At 49.7% G+C, this 24,152-nt stretch overlaps 1 protein-coding gene across 1 annotated transcript; it reads left to right on the top strand.

The window, feature by feature from the left end:
* The first annotated feature begins 260 nt into the window (after positions 1-260).
* PXDC1 (PX domain containing 1) lies at positions 261-15,869 on the top strand. The gene is made up of 5 exons (XM_011984571.1): positions 261-355; positions 1,002-1,093; positions 1,934-2,051; positions 10,763-10,874; positions 14,744-15,869. The coding sequence occupies exons 1-5, from the start codon at positions 283-285 to the stop codon at positions 14,859-14,861; spliced, it is 513 nt and encodes a 170-aa protein (XP_011839961.1). The 5' UTR covers positions 261-282; the 3' UTR covers positions 14,862-15,869.
* Positions 15,870-24,152: the final 8,283 nt, after the last annotated feature.

The following is a 24,152-nucleotide window of genomic DNA, read 5'->3' as shown; positions in this document are numbered from 1 at the left end:
CGAATTGCTTGAAAACTGAACAGGCTTTTCCCCGTAAAACAAAATCAGACCAGAACTTCTGAAAAACCTAGTCTCCATGACCAGTAATACTAGGTTGGTGCAAAAGTAATTGCAGTAATCACGGTTTTTGCCATTAATAGTTCTGGGACTTAAGCCTTTGTGGTTTAATCGCCGCTCACAGGCACACTTGCATCAGCCTCAGTCACACAAGTGTGGGGGAGACGCCAGTGTCCTTGGGCACCTACTTCCCCATCCCTGCAAAGCTGAGGGATAGAACCTGTGATGGGAAGGCTTCTGCTCTGTGCTTCTCATGGGGAGATAGAAAAGCACCTGCGTCTTCATGCCTCGAGCTATGGTATTTTAAAAATAAAATATTGTACTGCTTCACAGCCACTTGGGCATGTGGTGACCGTGGGAAGCACAGAGGCTCAGATTCCTGGAAAGTGGCATGAGTCATGTCCACTTTGGTTTTCTCCAGGCAGAGATCTGACTTTTTTCCTTGTGAACGTGGCATGTAAATAACTGGTCTAAACAGGGGCTCCATTTCCAGGGGTCTGCGATCTGAGCAGCTGGGGCCGGCAAAGCGAGTCCTTCCCTGTGTCATTGGGGGTGGGCCGGTCTTGGGCCAGCACCCCTGGCTGTAGCCACCATGCAGTGGGGCCTGATTCGCCCTGGGCTGAGCTCTGGCTGTGGCCGGGGTGATTATGGAGTTCACCAGGCTGCCCCACTTGGAGGGATCTTACACCTCCCATCCCCTTTTCAGATTGACAGTACCGACTCCAGCACAGTCTTAACGGATCACTGGGTAGGTGAAACATTGGATGAGGGTTAGAGCAGGACTTCCAGGATGGGGCTATAGGTGCATAAGGCTGAATGAACGTTCCCGACGTCTCATTACAGAGGACGACCCCGGCGGTTCGTGGGCACCTGTTGTATGTTGAATTGGGAAGCTATTTCCTGGTGTGCTTTTCTGACTTTGAGCATTTCTGTCTCAATCCTAGGACTGGTTGCCATAAAGGAAGCCCACGACATAGAGACCAGGCTTAACGAGGTGGAGAAGTTGCTGAAGACGATCATAAGCATGCCCTGTAAAGTGAGTGCGGCCAGGACCCGGGCTGGGCAGGGAGATGGGAGGCGCTGTCCGTCCCTCCAGAGAGTTGACTTGCTTGCTCCATCTCACTTAGCCGTGGTGTTCCCACCCCGGAAGTACCAGGCGATGGGGATGGGGGTGGAGGTGTGCAGGTGTAATCAGGAGAAGGAAGGCTTTTGTGGGCTCCAGTGGCCCCGGTATTTCCTCCCTGGGGAAAGAGTGAAAACGAGGGATGCGAGGAGGCATGAGTAGGCGGGCGTGGGGCCTCTCTGGCTGCAGGGGACTTTGCTTTCTGCCTCTGCTCAGAATCCCCCGTCTTGCTCAGGGGATTTTAGAACAGACATGTGGAAACCAAGCGGAATGTTGGTGTCAGCACAGTGAGGCACGTTGCACACGGATTTGACCATCAGCTCCCTTTCCACGTAAGCCTGTGGGCTTTGTCATGAGTGGTGGCTAAGAACCTGGACTTGAGTGCCAGGCAGACCTCCTTAGCTCCTGGCAGCTTCCGTTTCTTTCTGGCACATGGGGAGAATGGACACAGACTACAGTGGACTATAGACGGAGGGAGACATGAGTGAAACTGGCACATCGGAGCCATGATTCCCTCCACTACCTCGGTCGCTGAGACCTTGCCTTCCGGCTGCCTGGGTCATGAGCGCATAAGGGCTGTGCAGTGATGGCAGCCCCGCCCCTGTGGCCAGCCATGGGAGCATCTGGACATTCCCGGGGCGTTTGCATCACACGGGCCACCTCTGCGGACAAGCAGGGCCCCTCTCTTGGTAGACAGACAGGGCCAGCATATGGAGGTCGTTCATGTTTAGTAATCCCTGTATTTCTCCCCAGTATTCTAGATCAGAAGTTGTGCTCACTTTCTTCGAAAGATCTCCTCTGGATCAGGTGTTAAAAAATGATAATGTACATAAAATTCAACCCAGCTTTCAAAGTCCAGTCAAAATATCAGGTAAGAGCCGCAAGGGAGGTGTGGGGGGAGGGGCTGCTGTTGAGGCTGAGGCTTCAGAGAAACCCTCACGGTTGGCTGTCTCTGCGGCTGGGCCACGCTTTTCCAGAAAGACAATCGGAGAGAAATGGGAACGCACAGGGAGAGGCTGTTGCCTGATCCGCCTAAGCAGTGTGTTTCCTCCTTTGGTTTCTACTCCTGCTGCGTCCTCAGGGGTTTGTTTGGCGTGTAAATTGGAGCTCACTTCAGAAACGGTATAACGATGAACAGACACACTGATGATAGAGTTTGAAGCAAACTACTGGAATCCACCGTTCAGCCTGCTGAAGCGAGACAGCCCGTGTCACGTGGCATTGAATTTGATTCTTGCTTTTAGGGGCAGCCGTAACCAAAGGGACGCACAGGCTTTAGGTGTCCTTAGTGTGGATGTGGGATTGTGGCTCCTGGCGCAGGAAGGAAGGAAGGGGAATCTGGGACCTCTTGACCAGTCCAAGTTTGGTGACTTACTAAGATCTGGGTTGCAGGTGTCATGAGAACACTAGATTTGGTTTTTGCAGCACTATTTCGGCAAAGGCTGCTGAGGAGGATTTTTGTAGGGATAAGAGCTCTGTCCTGGGAGTCTCTAGGACTGGATTTTCCCAAGCAAGTGGCAGTCACCTTGTGACATAAGAGGTGACAGTTGCGTGTGGTCTTGCCATGGTCTGCCTGGTGGACAGGGAGGGAAGGGGGGACTCATGAGAGGAGACATGGCTCAGCCAAAGGAGAGCACCTCCATGACGCTGTGGTCTGCAGGAAGGAGAGCAGGGGGTCCTTTGTCCATCATTCCATTTCTGAATGGTGGAGGAAGCAGGGGAGACGGAGGGATGGAGGACTCAGAAGGATGTCAAGGGAGAAGAGTGGATGAGAGGGGGTCTGAGCCCAGAGCTGACTCAGAAGGAACTGGGGACACCAGAGGACAGTGGAGATGGGTGATTGATGCTGTTGGCTGTGAATGTGACCTTGCTGATTACTGACCACAGCACAGGTGGGATTCTGAATCGTGTGTTTGGGAGAACTGGGTGGGGTGGGCAGGTTCCGGAACCTGGAGTGGAAGATGGGTTTGTAGATATTAATAGGATTGTGTGTGTGCAGGGGGGTGGCATGCCTGACCCTGTCTGTGGCTGCTGCTTTGTTTTGTTTTTTACTTTTTTTGTTTGTTTTTACTGACACATAATTACTGTACATATTTATGGGGTAAAGTGTGATGTTTCGATACATGTGTATATGGTGTAAAAATCAAGTCAGAGTATTTAGCATTTCTGTTATCTCAAACATTCATCTTTTCTTTGTGGTGAGAACATGCAAAGAACATTCTAGCTATTTCTAGCTATTTTGAAATACACAAAGCAGTACTGTTAACCCCAGTCACCCTACTGTACGGTAGTAGCACAGCAGAGCTTATTCCTCGCGCTGTCACTTTGTGCTTACTGACCGGTGAGCCCCTCCCTCCTCTGGTAACCACTGTTCTGTTTGCTGCTTCTATGATCTCCCCTTCTCTAGATTCCACATATGGGTGAGATCTTGAGACATTTGTCTTTCTGTGTCTAGCTTATTTCACTTAATATAATACCTACAGGCTGGTTCATGTTGCCACAAATGAGATCGAGGAGCGACAGCGTCCTGCTAGTGCCTTGCCTTGTGGGAGATGCTGGCCCCCAAGTGAGAGGGACAGATTAGAGCTCCCTGGAGCCACCTCTGATGCAGAAGCTCCTGGGGCACAGTGCCTGGCATGTGCCGCAGCCCGCCCTGGCCTCCTGTTTCTATTAGTGATGTGGATGAACACATGGCCCACGTGTACCCTAAGGGGACGAGCATAGTGAGACGAAATATAACAGGGAGAAACGTAGAGTCTCATATTGCAGTTGAAAGTATGTTTTGTTTGCCTTTTTGCAAGGGCTGAGGACAGGTTTCAGCCACTGCTGTTTGTGGCCTTCCGTGTGTGATGGGGGTGCAGTGTCCAGGTCTAGGAAGGCAGGGGTCCTGGCCTCCTTATGCAAGTCAAGACTGTCCCCGGGATGCAGCAAGACGAATTACTGCATCCAGAGAAGAGTGTCTGGTGGACAGGGGTCAAAAGAATGGGAGGAAATGTGGAAGGGCAGCTAGGAGGCAGGGGATGCCACCCTCAGGTGTTGGCGGGCAGCCACAGGAAGGGATCACGTGGGGGCTGGCACTGGACCTGTGGGTAGAAGTAACTGTGGATGACATTGGCTCAGCACAGAATACATTCTAACATCTGGGGCTGCCTAACCGTGGAGTCTGCACCAGCCTGTGGCTAACAGTCTCAGTGCAAAGTCTGGGGGCCCGGAGGTGCTGCTGCAGGAGGCGGCAGGCGGCTCAGCCTCTTGCACCTTGCAGACCCGAGGGCCTCAAGTGCCCTGGGTGTTTCCTCCTCTTCCTTTGCTCTGCCGGTCACCGAGTCTGATGTTCCCTCTCTGAACCCCTCAGACCCTCCGATCTCTGTTCCCGGTCTAGCCAGCCCCTCACTGCGTCTAAGGGAGCTTCTTAATCTAGAGCTGCTTAACCTGCCAATGGTGAGACGATACGTCCACCCACACCATGGCAGATACCTCCCTTCAGGAATGCTTTTTAATGAAATTACTATTGACAATAAATAGCCCCAACATCCCTTTGAGAAAATGGCTCACACATAGGCACTTCATGTTCTCAGTCTTGGTCCCATATTTGGCATGTTTCTGGATCTGTGGGTCCCCAGGCTGAGGTGTGGGGTCCAGAGAACCCTGGCGTCACCTGAGACTGTCCACATGGCTTTCTCTCATGCCTCCACCTTTCTCCAGGACATGAACCCGAGGACTGAGCCAGTCATCCCAAAGCTCTGACCTCTAAGGCTCATTAACTGTCTTTTTGTCTTTTCTTTCTTTTTTTTTTTTTTGGAGACAGAGTCTTGTTCTGTCGCCCAGGCTGGAGTGCAGTGACACGATCTCAGCTCCCTGCAAGCTCCGTCTCCCGGGTTCACACTATTCTCCTGCCTCAGCCTCCCGAGTAGCTGGGACTACAGGCGTCCGCCACCTCGCCCGGCTAATTTTTTTTTGTATTTTTAGTAGAGACGGGGTTTCACCGTGTTCGCCAGGATGGTCTTGATCTCCCGACCTTGTGATCTGCCCGCCTCAGCCTCCCAAAGTGCTGGGATTACAAACGTGAGCCACTGCACCTGGCTCGTTAACTGTCTTAAAAGCTCACTCTCACAATCAAGCCCAAGTCCTTGGTCATTCTGGGCATTCAGAGCCTGGCCCATGCTAGCCTTTTGATTCTGTCGCCTCCACGCCAGAGCCTCAGCCCCCTGCGGGTGGACTGGCCAGCTGTTGCATGAACTGTGGCCCTGCAGGGTCCTTCGTGCAAACCTGCCTGTCCACTGCTGTCCTGGTGAATTTCATTCATTCCCAGCCGAGAGCCCGCATCCGCCTTCCTCCTCCATTTCTTATGCCACTGACATACGTGTAGGGAGGCGGTGCCATGGGGGACAGGCCCTGTGACCGTCTCTGCTCTCGATTTAGGCTGGCGATGGGGACCTGCAGGCGCCAAGTGCCTTGGCTTTTCTAGGACAGTTTAGTTGTTAGGAGTTCCACTAGATGGCGCCTGGTGCTAGCAGTCGCGGCGACCGTTTGCACATCCCGGGGCCACGGTGAGGACAGTCAGGATGGACTGCAGCCCTTGGCAATCCTTCCAACCAGTGCAGCCTTAATCATGCTTTGTCTCAATGCTTATCAAATGTATGAAAGCAGGAATCTAGAGCGTTCTGCCCCGTGGCTGCAGCTGTGCAATGTAAAAGGAAATGCAAACCTCAGCTTTGATCTGGCAACTTGGGCTCGTCAATCTCAGCCACAAAAATCTGACCATTCAGGTTTAAGAGGCCTGGAAATGAATCACAATTTTATTTTTCATTAATCTGGCTTCTGGCCAATCTCAACCTTAGTTTTACGATGTAGGGGTAGCCCAGTTAGCCAGTTAATAAAGGAGCACTGCTTTGGGTTTTGTTCCGTTGCTGGAGTGCATTGGACATACAGTGGGAGAGAGGAGGTGAAAGGGAGGAAGGCTATAGTGTGAATGCTTTCACGGCTGAGACTGCGTGTCTGCTGAGAAAAGGAATAGAGTTATTGAAGTGAGGGGTCGCGACACGTTTGTGGGTCTATGAAAACATAGCTGCATCTAAAAAACAGAAAAATTGCCATCAGGCAAATAGACACACTGGTCATTGGTGCAAAGAAGATCCATTGACTGACAGATGCAAAGATTCACGAGTGAAACTTTGAGGAGAAACAGGATTTGCATAGCCTCGAGGCATCCTCCCTCAATTATTAACTACAAAGGGAAAGGTGGTAACTTCACTGTGGAAACAGCTGGCAGAAGCCTCCTCACCAGGCACTCCACAGCAGCCTCACCAGCAGCAGGACCTGTCGGCATCACCCCCACGCCCATATGCCACTCCAGGTCTCATGCAGCGTCACTGTGTGGGATTCCTGCCAAAAATGCATCACCTCGATCGAATCACTCTGAAACTGCCAACAAACCCAAATCGAGGGACATTTGCTAAAATAGCTCAGTCCTCTCTTAAAGTATTATGGTCATGAGGGACAAGGAAAGATGAAGGAACCGTCAGAGGTCGTAGAAGACCAAGACAGAGCAACACATTGCAACAAGAGATCCTGGATTGGGGCCTGCACGGAAAAGAGGAGCATTGGTGGAAAAACTGTTGAAATTCGAGTGAAGGAGGTCTTTCCTTTAGTTAACAGTGTTGTGCCAATGTCAATTTCCATGGAAGGGCAGGGCTGTTTTCATTTGGAAAAATACGAGTGTAAAAAAATAGCTTGAAAGTGAACTATTTCATGGAATCACTCATGTATGTGATTAAAATGGCTACATCGGTCAAAGATTCTTGCCGTAGATACTAAGCTGACTCCTAAGACATTCACATTGTATGTGTGAAGAGCGGCTCAGATGCTACAATTTTTCTGGAATTACAACATTTTCTTCCGTTCTTTTTTATTTACGTCATAATGGATGTGAGGACATTACTCACGATGATCATAATAGCTGTGAGGAAATGCGGACCTCAGCCTTGATACGGCTACTTGGACTCATCAATTTCAGCCACAAAATCTGATTATTTAGGTTTAGGGGGCCTGGAAATAGAACACTGTTTCTCATTAATCTGGCTTCTGTATAACGTCAACCTTATTTTTACTGTATGGGGTAGCCCCGTTAGCCAGTTCATAAAAGGGGACTGAATGATCATGATAGACCACTCAGGACTCTTCACCGAGCCCTCAGCATTTGCTAGATTCTTGACATACATCATCTCAGTCAGTCTGCATAATGGCCTTTGGAGTGGATACCTTTATTTCCATCGTACAGATGAGGAAACTGAGCAAGAAGTCACCTGCTCTGCAGGCGTAAGCAGCAGAGCCTTCCCCAGCTGCACCGTGTGCGTGCTTTCCTACCTGCTCATGCCTCCTGAGGAGCCAGCATTCCACACTGCAGACACGCCATCCTTGCTAGTGCTCTGTCCACACTGCAGACACACCATCCTTGCTACTGCTCTGGTCGAAGGCACATGGCAAGTTACCAGTGGACTTTGTTACACGTCAGGCTCCCTGGTCCTGTAGGAATGAATCTCAATGAAGCCTTTTGCTTGAAGGAACAAAGTCATGGTCTACACCATCCTCTCGTGAAAACTGACCCATCCCATTTAAATATCTGCTGTCCGTGGTTGAAATGGGGCACAGACTACAGACTTAGCAAGATGATCTCCTTGAACCAGTGGTCCCTACAATTAGAGGCTTGCTAGAGCTAAACACTTTTTCTTCTTTTTTTAAACTGTGGACCTGTTCTAATTTGTACAGCTTTTCTTAGGACTGTTTTGTTAAAGTGACCAAATAAATAAAAATGTAAACTGTTATAGAATCTGTGCTCCGTTTTCAACTAGCGCAGGCATATGAAAACTGTGTACATTCCCTAGGTGTTAAGACAATTTGCTTTTCAATAAACCATCCCTTTCTGAACCCGAGTTGTAAATAAATGTTGCAAAGGTTGCTGCACACCTGCCAGCTGTGTAGCCTGGCTTACCCCAAGGTTTTCTGAGGTTCTGGGGCTGAGAGCAGAGGCGGGATCCAGGAGGGAACCGGAGCTTCTCAGGGACCATCTTTAGTGAAATATGAGAGTCTAAGCGAAGTCCCTTTCTGGGCCGGGCCTGAGACAGCAAGGTCCATGCAGGAGGCACCAGACATACCTTAGTGTTCTCCAGGGCCCAGCCAGCCTTGCAAATAATTAAACCACATGTATGTGCACGAGGCTCCTTGTCACAGGCAATTAAGGAATGATTTCTTACAAATTTATGTTTTGGGAGACTGGTAAAGACTCCCATTTTATAGAGCTCCAAATTTCACATTTAGGAAAGATTAGGCATGTAAAATACCTCTTCAGAATTTTATTCAGAAGTGATTTGCAGCAGTGACATTTGTTTTAACTCGTAGGCCACCACCCAACCAAATTCCCTTTGCAAAAGGGGTGGGAGAAAGGGGAGGGGCTGTCAGCTGGCTGTATGGAGGTTGCTCTGAGGTTTTATGTGCTTCCCATAAAAGACAGATTTGGGTCAGAGTTAATAAAAACAATAAAGGGAGTGGTTCTGTGCTGCCACCCATTTTAGATAGAGAGGCGAGGGACTCTTAGTTTATCTTGTTAGGATGTAGCAGTTTTCACAGTCCGCCTGTTCAGTGAGGCTTTGGTAAGCATCTTCGTTCGCCCCTTTGGCACCTGGAAGTGTGACTGATCCCAGAGTTTGGGCACGGATTCCTCTTTGCTTCGTAGAGCTCCTTCTGAGCACCTGCAGCCCTACCAGTGGTACAGGGAGGAGGGCAGGGAAGAGCTGAGGACTGATGTCCCCATGAAACACCAGTGGCCCCTTCTCCAGAGAGGCAGGCAGAATTTTAGCAATGACTTGATGAATCTGACTGATGAATCGACATTTTGATCCTATGGGGGGTGAGGAGGAAATGTGTTTTTCTTTCCTCATTTTTGTGTAATTTCCCTAATTCTCTTCATTTGGAAAACAGTTCAAAGAACTGAGAACCAAATACCTAGAAAGATTAAACAGCAAGTGACTTATTTCAGTCACACAAAAAAAGCAAATCCATACGCAGGAATAAACCAGTCTGAATTGTGGTAACGTGTAAGAAAAAATAAAGGAAAACAGTCCCCCAAGCAACTAAGGCATCCGATGGGGCAGTGAGCGATGTTCCTGTTGGGTGTGGCGTGCCGGGGGAGGGGAGGGCTGTTGGGAGCTGTGCCCCGAATGGGAATAAGATAATCCCTTGGATTTGAGAAGGCACCAGGAATTTGGAGTATATTTTAGGCATGGCTTTTATGATGGGGTACGTAGAGGTTCTGATTCGAAAGAGCGGATGACGGTGGTCCAGGTCTTAGAACTGAGGTTCGGAGATGGGCAGCCTCACAGGCAGCTGGAGGACTTTAGTGCCAAGAACTGGCCATGGCTACCAGGTCTCATCTGCCGAGCGAGGGGACGGAAACGCGGTCCCTCAGAAAATACAAACGAATGCTACAGCAGAGAGTCCACCACTCGTGCTTTTTATGCCTGGATGGACCAGATGGCGTGATGCGATCCAGGAGTTCATGGGATTTCAGAGTGAGAAGGATCCTCAGAGATTAATACAACTTTGAAATTTTCCATTGGAGAAAACTGAGTCCCAAGGCCATGGAGCTCATTGTCCTGGCTCCTCATCCTCCGTTCCAGCCCCTCCAGCCGAGGACGAGCGCAGACTCCCACCCTCTCTAGCTCACGCCATGCAGCCAGTGTGGACGTAGGAAGTCGTTTTTCTTTGTTGGCTTTTCTAAATTACCCAAATCTGTGCTTGTTTGGGAAAAAAAATCATTTACATAAATCATTACATTTATATGCAGCAAAACAGTGAAAGTCACCCTTTGATTTAAAATGCACACTGAGAAGTAACTCACGAATGGGCAACCAATACTGTATATTCTCACTTAGAAGTGGGAGCTAAGCTATGAGGATGCCAAGGCATAGGAATGATATCATGGAGTTTGGGGACGTGAGGTGAGGGATAAAAGATGGAGCCACCAAGTCTCAGAAATCACCACTAAAGAACTTATCCATGTAACCAAGACCCACCTGTACCCCCAAAACTATTGAAATAAAAATAAAATAAAACGCAGACCTATTTCACGCAATCAGAACAACAACCCAGGCCGTCAATATTGTTACTCCTGTCTCAGCCACAGTGAGAGCTCAGCAAGTCGAGGTACCCTGGGCAGAGCCACGCGTCACTGTGCCATGGATCTGCTCTCACGTGCAGACTCACAGATTCGAGCCCAGTACTCCTTCTTTGTACTCTAGCTTTAAGCCCACAGCCAAGGGCATGTGGAGAGAGAGCTCAGGCAGCCAGAGCATCTTTGTAAGGGGAGAGACCCACAGCAGGCCTGGCTTCTGAGGGGTTGGCCTCTTCCCTGACTTTGTGGGGCAGAGCTCTGAATGGGTCTTGGGTGCACAGCATTCTCTTACAGTGTGGAAGCGAGGCACGGGCAACAGATGGAGGAGAAAGTAGGGGGATGGGGGTAAGCCCCAAGCTCCAAAACCTCAAGCACCGAACCCTCCTGAGAACTCACCTTGTTGCTTTGATTTTCAGAAATCATGAGGTCCAATGGATTTTGTTTAGCAAATACCGAAACAATAGTTATTGACCACAGTATACCAAATGGAAGAGACCAGCACCTGGGCATGGACCCAACAGAGCATTTGTAAGTACGCTGATTGGAATATTGTTTCATAGATTATCCTGAGCCGTTTGTCTTGTGGGATGGGGGCTCACTGTTCTTATGGAAGGAAGTGGGTACCCAGAGCCACCCAGCAGTTCCTGCCTGCATTTGGATACTGATTTTAAAAGTTTGCCTTTCCTAGAGTCTCGTGAGATCTTGATTAGTAAATCTGTGGAGGACGGAGTTGCTGGCTCTGAGGGGCATTTAGGAGACATTGCAGGGCCAGGGGCCTGGTTTGTGTGGGGCCCTAAAGGGTGTGATGCTGTCTCCAGGGCCAGGAGGGCCACATGCCTCACACTCAGTGGTCCTGATTCCCTGGGATGGGGACATGTTTGCCTCATGGCCACCTGGCCCTGTGCTGAAGGTATAGGATGTGTCAGATTACTGAGGCTGGATGATTACTGAGGCTGGATGATTGCTGAGGCTGGATAGCCAAGGCCACCACTGTCTTCTTTGCTCTTTCTGTCTCTGGTTTGACTGTAACACATGCTCCAGAGAGCCCGACACTGGGGGCACTGTGAGGCGCAGCACCTTAGCCTCGGCTCTTCGCCAGGCATCTTCATGGTGAATTACAGGGACACCAGGTCCCCAGACAGCTTGGCCTCTGTTTCCTGACATAGCCAAATCCAGGCTACTTCTTGGCTGCATGAGCTCAGAAAGTTATTTAAACTTTCCTGACTTCTCTTGCCTTCGCGGGACCATTCTGCTGTCTCACCATGGGCTGTGTTGAAGACCACAGATGATGAGTGTAAAACATCCCGCTTGAGAGCCCCACAGAGGCAGCTCTGGCTGCAGAGTCTCCCTGTGGGCTCAGGAATGACATAGCCTGGGGATGGCCCGGGTCTTGCCCCACCCATTTGCTAGCCCTCCACAGCAGCAGATTGAAACTAGAACTAGGCGGGCCACATGTGCCGAGACCCACATCCGGGCCTGTGGGCTGCAGGGCTGTGACCCTAGCATGAACCTGGGCTCCAGCCAGTGGCCTGGGCCTGCTCTGCTGAATCCCTGCTCCGTGACTGAGCATGGCGGGGGGCGGGGGGTGGGGGGTCCCTGTCAGGCTTGTGGGACTGGCTCCTGCTAACAGAAACCAGTGTGTCTCTCAGGTAGACGGTGCGAGAATCCTTCCCAGTGGAGGGGTCAGGAACTGCTGGTGGCAGAGGCTGTCCTGGTGGGGCCAAGGCCACAGCTTTCCTGACCTGCTTTGCCCCTTTGTGTCCCTTGCCCTGACCCCCCTGTACATAGCTCATTCACTCATTCCCTGTGGGTCCCCCATGCCAACAGGCTGGCACCGTGGAGGTACAAGGCTGGGGTGTAATCACGGATGAAAGAAAGAGGCCTTTTAGCTTGGCAGGGGTAGTTACTGGCCAGGCACTGTCTTGGGGGAGAAGACAGATGGAGACCCTTTCTCATCACCAGTTGTGCAGGCTCTGAGTCTCCAGTGTTTCCAAGGGGACCCCTTTCTATCTGCAAGAGGCCCTCGGCACCCTGGAATGAGGCCAGATTTAGGAGGCAGGTTCAACTGTGAGCGGGCTGGAGCTGAGGAGAAACGCACAAGAGAAGAAAGCCGGGCCAGGGGTGTGGGTCTTGTGGCAGCCCCGGGCTGTGTGTGGACAGGAATGACAGGTCTTGAATAGGCGGCCACCTGCTCCGGGACGCCTGGTTCACAGGGAGAGAGGGCCGAGAAAATCTCCATGATCCCAGGAAAGCCTAACAAAGAAACGCATGGTGCTCAGGGGAGCATTTGGAGGGAGTTCTGAATCGGGCTTGCCGGGCCTCTCTCTGGCTGCTCAATCTCGGGCAGTGCAGTGGAGTTGATAATGGTCCAGCTCCAGTGTCTCGCAGGGACGATCTGTTACTATATGGCCTCCGCTGTCGGGTGGGGAGTTGACAACAACCAAGGGCGCAGAGAGATCCCGTTTGTGGAACTGGAGGCTTCACCTCCCTGCGCGGCTGTCCTCCCTGGCACCCGAGGCTGACCATCTGGCCCGAGTCTGTGAGCTCAGTGCTGCCGGGCCCATGGCAGGGCCCCCACAGCAGAGCCTTGGCAGGCTGCCCCCAGTCTGGCCCCAGGGGCAAGTGGGCACCAGTGCCGGGGCCCAGAGACCACCCTGCACTCAGGAAATGGTTGTATCTGATAGAGATGGAGCCAGTGGGGGCTTCTGGGACTCTGCAGGTGACAGTCTCACCTGGTGAAGGGATTGCCCGGCTTCTGGGAAGTCATCTAGGGCCGAGGCACTGGGCGGTTCTGTGGGGACCTCAGGGAGCTTCAGCCCCGTGACTCTCTTTTCCCTGAGCATCCCAGTGCCCCTCCTTCCTCATGTCCTCAGGGTCATCCTGTGATCTGGGTGGGGAGGACGGGCAGGTGGTGGGACACTGTTTGAGGTGGCGCTGTGGCTCTGCCCCTCGCCTGGCTTGAGCCTTTCAGCACACCCAAGGCTCCCCATTGGGTTTCCATCCAGCCCTGGTCTGGGGAAGAGATTTCATTCCCTGGGATGAAGTTGGGGAGCTGCTCTGTCTCCGTGAGCCCCCGTAGCTTTCCCACCCACAGCTAGGGCTCTTCGTGCCACGACCTCTGTTCCAGCCTCGTGTTGCCAGGACCGTGAGCACAGGGAAGCTGAGGCGGGGGCTGACAACACACCCCAGGCCTGGCCGTGGAGTCAGAGGGGAGGCCTCCTCTGCAGCCTCAGCCTTTCTTATCCACATGCCTGAAAGCTGTCTTCACAGCCCCGTGCCTTGAGGTCAGCGGGATACGCACAGCGTACTAGGTTTGGGAGAACATGTGCTCACCCTGCCTTGTTGTGTGTCTGGCCAGGGGCCTGGACTGTGCGGTAATCTTGGCCATGGCAAAGCTTTGCAGATATGGCTGAGTTCCCACAGTTGTCACTGGCCAGGGCCACCTTCAGGCACTAGGGGCGGCACAGGAGGTAGCCCTGAGGTGACTCCCAGGAGGGCAGGGCGGCCCCTTGCCTCTGTCCACACTCCCACGCAGCCTGCTGGGTTTGGGCTGATTCATAGGTTGAGGGAGATGCCACAAGCAGCACGGCTCCGTCCCCCTTCCTGGGGAGAATGTCCTTCTTGTGCTTTTCTCTTTGTTATGTGTTTTTTAAGACTTGGAGTCTCTTTTTGTAATGTAGGAGGTCATGCGTGGGCTGCGGAGGGAGTAGAAACAGTTCCAGTGTGTGGGGAGTCAGTATCGCGGGCTTTTCGTCCCCTTATGTTTGGGGTTTGTATTCTTTTCTTGGTTCTCCACACCCCATGTAAGTCCCCCACATTCGGAGGCTTCTTATCTGCCAGAGCCTGAATGAAACACGTACCCGCATGCAGGCTTCCCCGCTAGAAGGCATCTCTCCCTGCGACCTCCATGCACCTCGCCAGCTCTTCTCCAGCCTCCTGTTCCCTCCGCGGCCTCCTGTGCGTCCATGTGCCAACTTGGCTGTGGTCAGGCTGTGAGCCCGTGACCACTCCTCTCTGAGCTGTCCCCAGGGCCCAGCACGAGGCAGGCGCCTCTTCCCTGAGGACGGACCCCGCCTGCCTTGTTCACTGCTGATCCTGCAGCCTGCCGCGGTGCTGGGCACAGAGCAAGAGGTGTAAATCAGCACCCCGTGAATGAAGGAATGGATGAAGGCCTCGCTAAGGGTTGTCTAAGCAAATACAGACAGCAGTCTCCAAGGCAGTGGAAACCAGAAGCTCTGGCAGTCTCAGAGTAGGAGCCAGCTCACCAGTTAATTTGTAGCTGTGATTTTTTGCACCCTTACTTATGGGCATTGAAAGCCATGCTCACGGGCCTGGCGGGTATTTGGTGTTGATCCCAACAATGAGCCAGCCCTCACTTCTGTTTTCTCTAATTTCAGATTTGAGAATGGCAGTGAGTTTCCCTCAGAGCTGGAGGACGGGGATGACCCAGCAGCCTACGTCACCAACCTGTCGTATTACCACCTGGTGCCCTTCGAGACAGACATTTTGGACTGAACCTCTCTGTCAGGCCTCCCCCGCCTCTGCTGTTCACTGCCAGCTCTGATGCTGTCCACTGTGCTGGCCCCCATGGTCACAGCTGCTGCCCCAACCCTGGACCTCCCAGATGTCCCAGGCCCCACGGACGCCAGGAGGCCTGGGTGTCCTGCAAGTGGAGCAGCAGGGGCTCCTAGTGGGCCAGGCTGACCGCAGAATCTCCAGCAAGCTGAGGTCATGGCCGGACGCCACAGGGCCTGTGTTCTGAGGGTCCTCACTCCCCGCTTGGTGCCCACAGGGCTGCACACTGCTGGGGCGGGGACAGTTCCTGCAGGGCTCGCTCTCACTGTTACTGCTTCCTGGGGGGTGCATCCCTCCTCAAGTGGCCTAGCGCCCCCCGGCCACCCTGACTCCCCACCATTCCCTCCTGCAGCAAACGCACAAAACGTCTTAAGGGAGATTTTGACAAGTGCCCATTCCAGATGCCACAGGCAGGGGATGTTTAGTAATCCAGGATTTCTCTGAGAACTGGGATGTGTGGCTTTTTTTTTTTTGCTTTTTATCTTTTATCTGGAAACTGGCTTTGGGTCAACCCCAGGAGTGTTTGCAGAAGGCCCAGCACAGTGGGGGGTATTAGCCGCAGGGCAGGGAAGGCATTGCTGACCAGATGCCCGTGTGAGCTTGGACTGGGCGCTGGTGGTTCTTCCCAGAGGAAAGAAATTTCTTCCCCGCCTGCCAGGTCTCCGGGCCTTCGGCGCAGGTCCCGGTGCTGCAGCCACACCACCCCGGAGTGCTTGTTGACGGAGTTGCCATAATGAACTTGAAAGGACGGGACTCAGAGGGAAGCTGGGGCTCCCCTGCCCGCAGGAGAGGATCCCCGTTCTTCAGGCTTCTCTGCTCAGTGTCTACTAACGACCGACATTTGCTAATGTAAATAATAGTAAATTATTGAGAATTCTAATTCTTTTACACAGTCTGTTTTTAATCTATTTTAATTAAATAAAATCTATGACTCTACTTTGGTCTGTCCAAGATATTTGTGTATAAAGGCATGGTTCTTTCTGTCCCCTGCCTTGGGACAGGGTGGAAACCAAATACTGACTCCTCGGGCCTGGCCCCTCCCCCTCTTCCTGTCACATTCCGTGAGTGAGAAAGTGTGCTGTGTTCTTACCCCAGGGAAACGATCTGCCCGGGTTGAAAAATGGACACACAGCTTGTTTTCTTTTGGAGGGACAAGGGGGTTGACTTAGGGTTTGTTTCTTTTCCTCCATTTTTCTTTTTGGCAGCCACAGGAAATCTCTTTGATGGCCCAGCTGCAAAGCACATGGACTTTCCTTCGGTTTTGCGTTCCCCTCTGCCTTCCAGCTGTGTTGTTTAAACCATCTCGATTTCAAATAGGCTAGTAGGTGGCTCACTCTGGGGCTGACCATTTGCCTTGTTTTTCTTGATGCGTCAAATTTGGTTCTATGCAAGGATGAGGCTGCCTGTTTGGTAGCTGAGGTTGGAATTGATCAGCGTGTTCGGTCGATGCCATCTGACTTTCAAGTCGATGCCATCTGACTTTCAAGGATTGATTCACGGGCTCGTCCCATCCATTTCACAGACCTGCTTCTCCCCAGCCATTCGGTCACTGATGCAGCTTCTTTGGCCACCTCCTTGCTCAGGCTGTGTTCCTCTGTCAAGACTCCAATTTGGCTCCCCAACCCCATCCCCTGTTCAGCCTTCACTGAAGAAGCTTTACCGTTCCCAGTCCGTGCGCAATGAGGTCAGCTATCACTGCTCAGTTTAGCTGGTGGTTTTGCCTGCAAGTATGGGCCCAGTGTGGCCAGATCTCCTAGTTTTTCAGTAAAAGCTAGAAATCTGACTCTTCTTTGTGAAATATCCCAATTTTGAGGTGTTGGCAAAAAATACATAAATACGTAAAAATAAACAAAAATAGATTAGGAACTTGACCAAGCGAAAGAATTGTGAATTTTCAGCCTCTAAACTGTCATTTCAGAAAATCGATACCAGAGCATTTGAGGTTCATGTGTGAATTTTCATTCTTGCCCACACATTCCTGTGGGGACCGGCTTCTCTCCTAATTCACTCTCAGGCTCTTTGTGCTGCTCTGGCAACTAAGAGACCCTTGGCTGCAGTGGCTTGGACACTGCCCTTAGTCACTGACAATTGTGTGAAGGCTGCTGTCATAACCTCCACTTACTACCTTCGGCTCCTGTGAAGTGGTGGGCGATTCAGACAAATTCCTGTTGCCACCTAAGTTTCCCATCTGAAAAGCGCTTTCGGCACACACTATTTATGGGCTGAGGAATCATCCCTTCTTTGTCTGTTTTGTAATAAATGCTCATTTTCATGTATGAGGCCTGCCTAAAGTGAAAAATGCACAATGTAAACATTGCCTAAGCCTGCTTGTGATGATTCCTCCAGAATTGACACTCTCCAGCACTTCCCTCGTCGCGGGGAGGCACACGAGCATAAGCTACCTGGTAACGGAGCCGACTGTGGGCTCATTCGTAAGCATACAATTCTCATGGCTGTAACATTTATTAATGGAAGTATACTCGGGGGTGTTGGCAGCCAAACTGCCCTGAGAAATGTGTCCTAACCTTCACTAGTTTCTCCTGTTGGGGATAGAACACATTCTTGGCTTTCATTTTAGAAGCATTCTGTCAAATTATAAGCCTTTTTACTGCAACTAAAATTTCTGTCCCGTGTCCTCTGTGCCCTCTGCAGACCAGTATTCTCCTCTAGGCCCAAGGACTTAAAACGCAGACTGTATTATTTTTCAGGATGGCAAGGCCAACAGATGAGGAGGCAGCTGCCATTGAAAAGACAGTTTGCTATATAGGCAGATCCCAAGTCAAGGGGCCACATATGCCCTGGGGGACCATGTGAGAAGCACCGGGGTAGGTCAGGAGGCAGAAGGAGCAGGGGAAGGCATAGCAAGAGTCTTTACTGTGGTTTCTGTGGGGAGGAGATAGGCAGGCAGACTAAGCAGTCTTCAAGATTGGCCAGTTTGATAATTTCAGCAGGCTCTGGGGAATAGGGGCTGTACCTAGTCGTCTTGTATCTGGTCCTGGGGTGATTAGGGCAGATGGATGGTGGCCCAGAGTGTGGAAGCCAGTAAGGGTGGTTGGATGTGGGCTCTGGATGGATTGGTGTGCCTGTGCCAAGCAAACTAGCAGATGAGTCCTTTATCATCTCTAGGAACTGGCAAATTCCTGGAGGGGCAGTCCAGGGTCAGCAAGACCCCATGATGTCAAAGCATCAAATACAGAAACTGGAAACCATAGTGATGACACACACCAATCCCTGTGGACCCCTGGTTGATGGAGAGATTTGATTTTATCTTTTGCGGGAACACAGAGAAAACCAAACGTGGCACGCCCATATGCTTCATGCCAAAGGCCTTCCAACATGAACAAGGCTATGTGTAGATGTACGTGTTGCTTTTAAAAATTTGAGTGGGTGATATATTTCTGCGGTCCAAAAATTAAAAAGCTTTGAAAGGTTTTGTAGAAAGTATCACTCTGCTTCCTGTCCTTATTCTACCCCTCAAAATGGATTAGTTTCTGGTATATCCTGCCAATATTTCTTCATGCAAATGCCAAACAAATGTAAGCATACACTTTTTAGACAATAGCTAAAAGAATTCCTCTGGAGTCTGTATAATTTAGCATTTATGGTCAATAATAATGTGTCTTGAAGCTTTTTTCTGTATCTTCGTCTGTTTATCTATCTTGTCTACCTGAAGCACTTCGGAAATAGATGATCTGCTCAAACTTGATGAGTTTTGCTTCTAAAGGGCTTGGCTGATGTGCAGTACATCATATATTAAGTGTAATTTTATTATTATTCTGGGCAAAGCATTACACTTTCTGTTATTCACTCCTGTCTGTTTTGGGGGTGGAGGTGAGGATAGGGGTGGTGGGGAGGTGGCCAAGGACAGTGAATTTGCCACAGGCCAAGGGGATGCTCTTGGTCTTACAGATAGTAACCTTGAGAGCAAACTTGTCTCCTACGGGCACACTCATATTAAACAGTCTTGAGGTAGATGTCTAAACACCAAAATAGCTGCCCATGTATATATTTACAATAGAAATAACTGACCCCAAAATCAGAATGCTTAGAAATCATGTCCTGTCAGAGTATTTACTCCCTACAAGTGGGAAAAGTCAAATAATGATCTAAATCTGGCTCTGCTAATATAGAAAATGTAATAGAGGGAATTAATTACATTAACGCCACTAGAAATATTATTGTACCAAGACTTTGGAGTTTTCCCAGAAGGCACTTTCACACCAAAAAAAAAAAAAAAAAAAAAAAAAAATCCATAAATAAGCAATTTTTAGAAGTGACTATACCATGCTTTTTCTTTCACCCTATGAACAAGTGAAAACTTGATGTAGGTAATGAGTGTATTGGAAATCTCTGAGTTGAATGAAGAGACAACAGGAATGAATTCACCCATGGAAGTCTAAGCCATAGTATCTCTCATGTCAGAGTGGCCTTGCCAATAGTGTGACTGAAATGTTCAGATGTGGGTTAGGAGGGAGAACCCTCTTCCTGGTCTTCAAGAGTCCCAGCTCACCAGGGAAACATTTCTCCAGGAAGAGTGTGATGGTGGGAAGACAGGGCACTTATCTTTCCATGCTCTAACTGTGTCCTCTTGGATGGAACTATTATGGTTGACTGCTGGATTAGACATTCAACGTTGGTTGGGATGGTCTTGATTTCCTCTCCACCAGATGGTGCTTGATGGGCAATGAACAAGTTTGCTTCGGCAATGCTACTGCAGCTGACTGCCCTTCCTCTAACACATTCTTCCTTAGACACTTCAGTACATTTAGACAGGTCTTATAGCCAAGATTCAAGATCTATTCTTTCTATTCAAAAAGAATTTGAATGTATCATTTATTCTAATAAATTAAGTGTCAATTTTGGAACATAACATACAAATAGCATAACATACAAATGATTTTATTTTATTTTTTTAACGACAGGATCTCCCTCTGTTGCCTAGGCTGGAGTGCAATGGCGTGATCGTGGCTCACTGCAGCCTCGACCTCCTGGACCCAAGTGGTCCTCCCACCTCAGCCTCTCAAGTAGCTGGGACTACAGGTGTGTGCCACAATACTCAGCTAATTTTTAAAAAATTTTAATAAAGACAGGGTCTTGCTATGTTGTCCATGCCAGTCTAGAACCCTTGGGCTCAAGCAGTCCTCCTGCCTGAGCCTCCCAAAATGCTGGGTCCAAGAAGAAAGAACAGATCTGGAGGTGGAGATTTGGGAGGATCATAACAGAAGAGGAGATACGTAAAGCCATGAGAATGGACTTGATCACCACAAGAGCAGGTATAGAAAGAAAAAGAGTTCTGAGGACTGAGCCCCAGAGCTCCCCAACATTAAGAGGTACCAGCAGAGCAGAGTGAGGTACATGTGAACTTGTGTTATGCAGCAAATGCTAACTGATACAGGGCTAATTTCCTTCCTGTGCAAGGAGCTCCTACTCCTCTTTCTTATTCAAAGAACCCCTATTAATCAGTAAGTAAAATAATAATAAAAGGAGAGTGAGAAGGGCCAGGGAATATGAGAAAAGTGAGGAGAATGAGGAGTCTTGGAAGCCAAATGAAGAAAGTGTTTCAAGGAACAGCCAAGGATCAGTGCATAAGAGATAGTTATTATACATACGATGAGGATGGGAAAAGAATGCCAGGTTTGAACCCAGCGGAAGTCACTGTTGACCTTCACAACAGCAATTTTTAGTGGAGTGGTGAGGGTGGCAAAGATATGATTGGAATAAAAAGGTGTATAGTAAAACTTCTCCTTCTCCCTCCTATCAGTCATCTGCTCATTTCCCAGAACCCCTGCCCCCACCCAGGGAACCACTTTTATTAATTTCTTATTTATACATCAAGAGTTTTTATGCAAATATAAGTATACATGGAAAATATGTATTCTCACTCTATAGTTTTTTACATAAAAGTTAGCATTTTAAGTATACTTCTGTATACCTTGCTATTTTCCTAAGCTATCCTAAGGCTCTTTCCTATCTGTTCTTAAAGAGCTTCCTCATTCTTAGTTGTCTTCTGTACAATGGTTCTTTATGGACACGCCCTGACCAGTTCCCTGTTGATAGACATGTGGGCTGTCTCCAGTGTTTTATTGTTGATTATACAAACAATTCTTCAGTGAATGACCTTTTCACAATACATGTGTGGGTATATTTATAGGGCAATTCTTCCAAAGTGGATTTCTGGGTTCAAGGGTAGATTATAATTTGGTAGATGTTGCAAATTGCCACAGGAGTCATACCAGTTTGCATTCCCATCAGCAACATGTGTGAATACAGTTAAGTCTCTATTGATGGAAAGTGAGATTACTTCAAATATTTTGCCATTGCAAAATAAGAAGCAAAGGATACACCTGAATATGCAAAAATTTCTTATGCATGAGAATATATTTGCAGAATAGAGATCCTGATTGATTTGTAGTGGTTCTTTCTATCATCACGTGAAAGAAATTAGCCCTTGTATCAGTTAGCTTTTACTGTATGAGACAAGCTCCAAAGTGGATGGCTAAACAGCTGTTTATTCAGCTCCTGGTTCTTTGGGCCTGCAATATGGATTGGGATTACCTGGGTGGTTCTGCTCTTTGGGGCCAGGCTGGGCTGATCTTGGCTGGGCTTGTTGAGGAACAGCTAGGGTGGGAGTGCTCAGCCAGGTGGTTTTCTTCTTTCTGCTCCATGTGATCAATCAGCCTCCATCTAGCTGGTCTAGGCTTTTTCACAAGGCAACTCATGGTTCAAGAGCAGTCAGAGACCAAACGCCCTTGCACAAGTGCTTTTCAAGCCTCTGCATCACATTTGTACTATCCCATTGGCTGAGGCAAGTCAAGTCCAGTGTCCGTGTGGTAAGACACTACCCAAGGGCATGGATACAGGGAGGCATGAACAAATCTGGGTCATTACTACAACCAATCCATGGTGGGCCACAAAGGCCTAATCTTAATTCTCTGTTGTAAGTATTTTGGGTTACCACTCTAGTCCGTTTATTGATAAAGCAAGGGACTGTGCTAGAAGTGGCGATGATCCTTGAAGCAGCTGATCACAACAGTTTCAGTTCTGGAATATGAGCTTCCTTACAGTGAAGCTCTTGCCTTCTGTAGAGAGACCACTCATAATGGTGATGGAGCCATGAGGACTGGCTGCAGGACTATGCAGAATGTGGAATGGCCTCACTTTCATGGCTTTAAACACAGATTTTTATTTTCCAAAGCTGTCTTCTTTCCTTCACTGACCAGGTATCCCTCTGGCATTCCACACAACCCGGCAGGACAGGTTTGATCTCTGCTGATTTCAGCTGCCAACATGTTTCAGTGGAAACAGACCACATCCAAGCCACAGCCTTCAGAATCATGCTGGGACAGTTAGGTGACAGAGGAGAAATTTTGACTCATCGAAAATAGTCTTCTTGACCCTTGTTCTCATCTAATTTATATTTTTCATTTCATAAATGGAGTTGACTTGACTGAGTCAGACCAGGAGCCTGCTATTTTGGGGAGAAAAGTCTATAATAAAATCCATGAAATTAGTCCTCTGAGAGTGTGGGCAGAGAGGTGATAGTGACTGTGCAACCCTTGAGGCATGAGTCTTTCTGTGACGTGATGTTGTCATCCACATGCAGGCCTGAGAAACCAAGGAGAGCCCTTGAAAGGGGGCAGGAAGAGGAGGAGAAAGAGAAGTGACTTTTACTGAGCACCTACTGCATTCCAAGCACAGCACAAGGCACTGTGTATACAGAGACACGTAAGATGCTGTCTCAGTCCTGAATAGACATCAGCTAACATGTAAGAAATCCCACAAAAACACGGTATCAAGAAGGAAGAGGAGAAGATGGAGCAGATAGGGAAGGAGGAAAAATAAAGAAACAAAAGGAATTACACCAAAACAAAGGTAGTGAGAAGGTACGTCAAAGACCAACTACCTGATGGGGCATTGGAGGATTTTCTTAACCACTGTTGAAAGAGGCCCTGACTATTTCAGTCTCTGGTTCGCCTGCAGATAGCATCAATTCACGGAGAGTTTGAGCTTCAAATCCACACCTGGCTGCAGGGGCAGGATCCACAGCCTGTTTATCCCTGAGACTACTCCGCACTTCCAACTCAGATTTGAGAGTTAGAGTTATGTGGCCTGGAAACTTCTTTCTCTAAGCTAAACTCCTTTGACATGTGATTGGCATCCAGACAAGAGCTGAGCAGCTTAAAGTCCCAGGAACTCCTTCAGGGGCCCTTGGATCTTATTAAATGAGATCAGAGCCCTGGTGTGTCCTGTTCAGTGCCAGCATTCCTACTCTGAAAAGACGCCTTGCACACAGAAGGCGAGAAACAACCACGCGTTAAGCGAGTGTGTCATTGTGTCTGGAACAGGCTGACGCCTTTCCCAAAGCACCCAGGGTACCCCAGGGAGTCTGAATTTTCTCTGGAAATGACCCCTTCATTCTTTCCCAGCTTGATTTTCAGTCGTCCTGGGGCGGCTGTGAGAGGGTATTTGCTCCTCTCCTTCACTGGAATTTCTCCTCCCGCTCGCCAGAAAGAGAAGAAGAAAGAATGAGGAAGTGTACATGACAGGTTCTCTGGGTCTGGCTTATTTGTTCAAGGAACACATTTGGGGCCAGCACCCAAGGATAAGGGGGGGCCCTGCCATGCTCCCCTGGGGACCGTGGAGGACAGGGTGTTTAACTTCTGGGCTCATCAGAAGCAAGGCGGCAGTTGAGGTTTGGAAGATCCCAGCTCATCCAATGGGCAGCCGCCAGATGGCAGGAGCTCCCCCACTGAGCAGGTGGGCTGTGGTCTGGATCCCTGGAAGCCACACAGGCCTGGGGGGCACTGGCTCTGCTCTGCCCCTGCCCTGTGCCCATGGGGAGGCTGGACTTCGGACTGGCTTTGCTGGAGCACCCGGGCACCTGATGGGTAGAGCCTGGCCTGGACCCACCTTGTCCTGTGTGGAGCCCTGATGCCCAGCCTTTCTTCTGCCAGGGATCCTGCTCCCATATTTCATGCTGGAGTGTGTGCCCTCTCCAAGCCCACGGCCCCCAAAACCACTGCCCCGTCATCCATCAAGTACAATGTGGCATAACCAGGAGCGGGGCTCCTGATGGATTCATCACTTCATATGTTGGGTTTACAAACCTGTACCTCCCTTCTCTCTCTCTCTCTCTCTCTCTCTCTCTCTCTGTCTCTCCCCCTCTCCCCGTCTCTCTGTCACACACACACACACATAGACACACACACACACACACACAGATCTCAGAAC

Source organism: Mandrillus leucophaeus, unplaced genomic scaffold (assembly GCF_000951045.1).
Source record: "Mandrillus leucophaeus isolate KB7577 unplaced genomic scaffold, Mleu.le_1.0 Scaffold27, whole genome shotgun sequence".
Taxonomy (NCBI): Eukaryota; Metazoa; Chordata; class Mammalia; order Primates; family Cercopithecidae; genus Mandrillus; species Mandrillus leucophaeus.
Note: the sequence above shows the minus strand (reverse complement) of the source record. Positions and strands in the feature narration are given on the sequence as shown.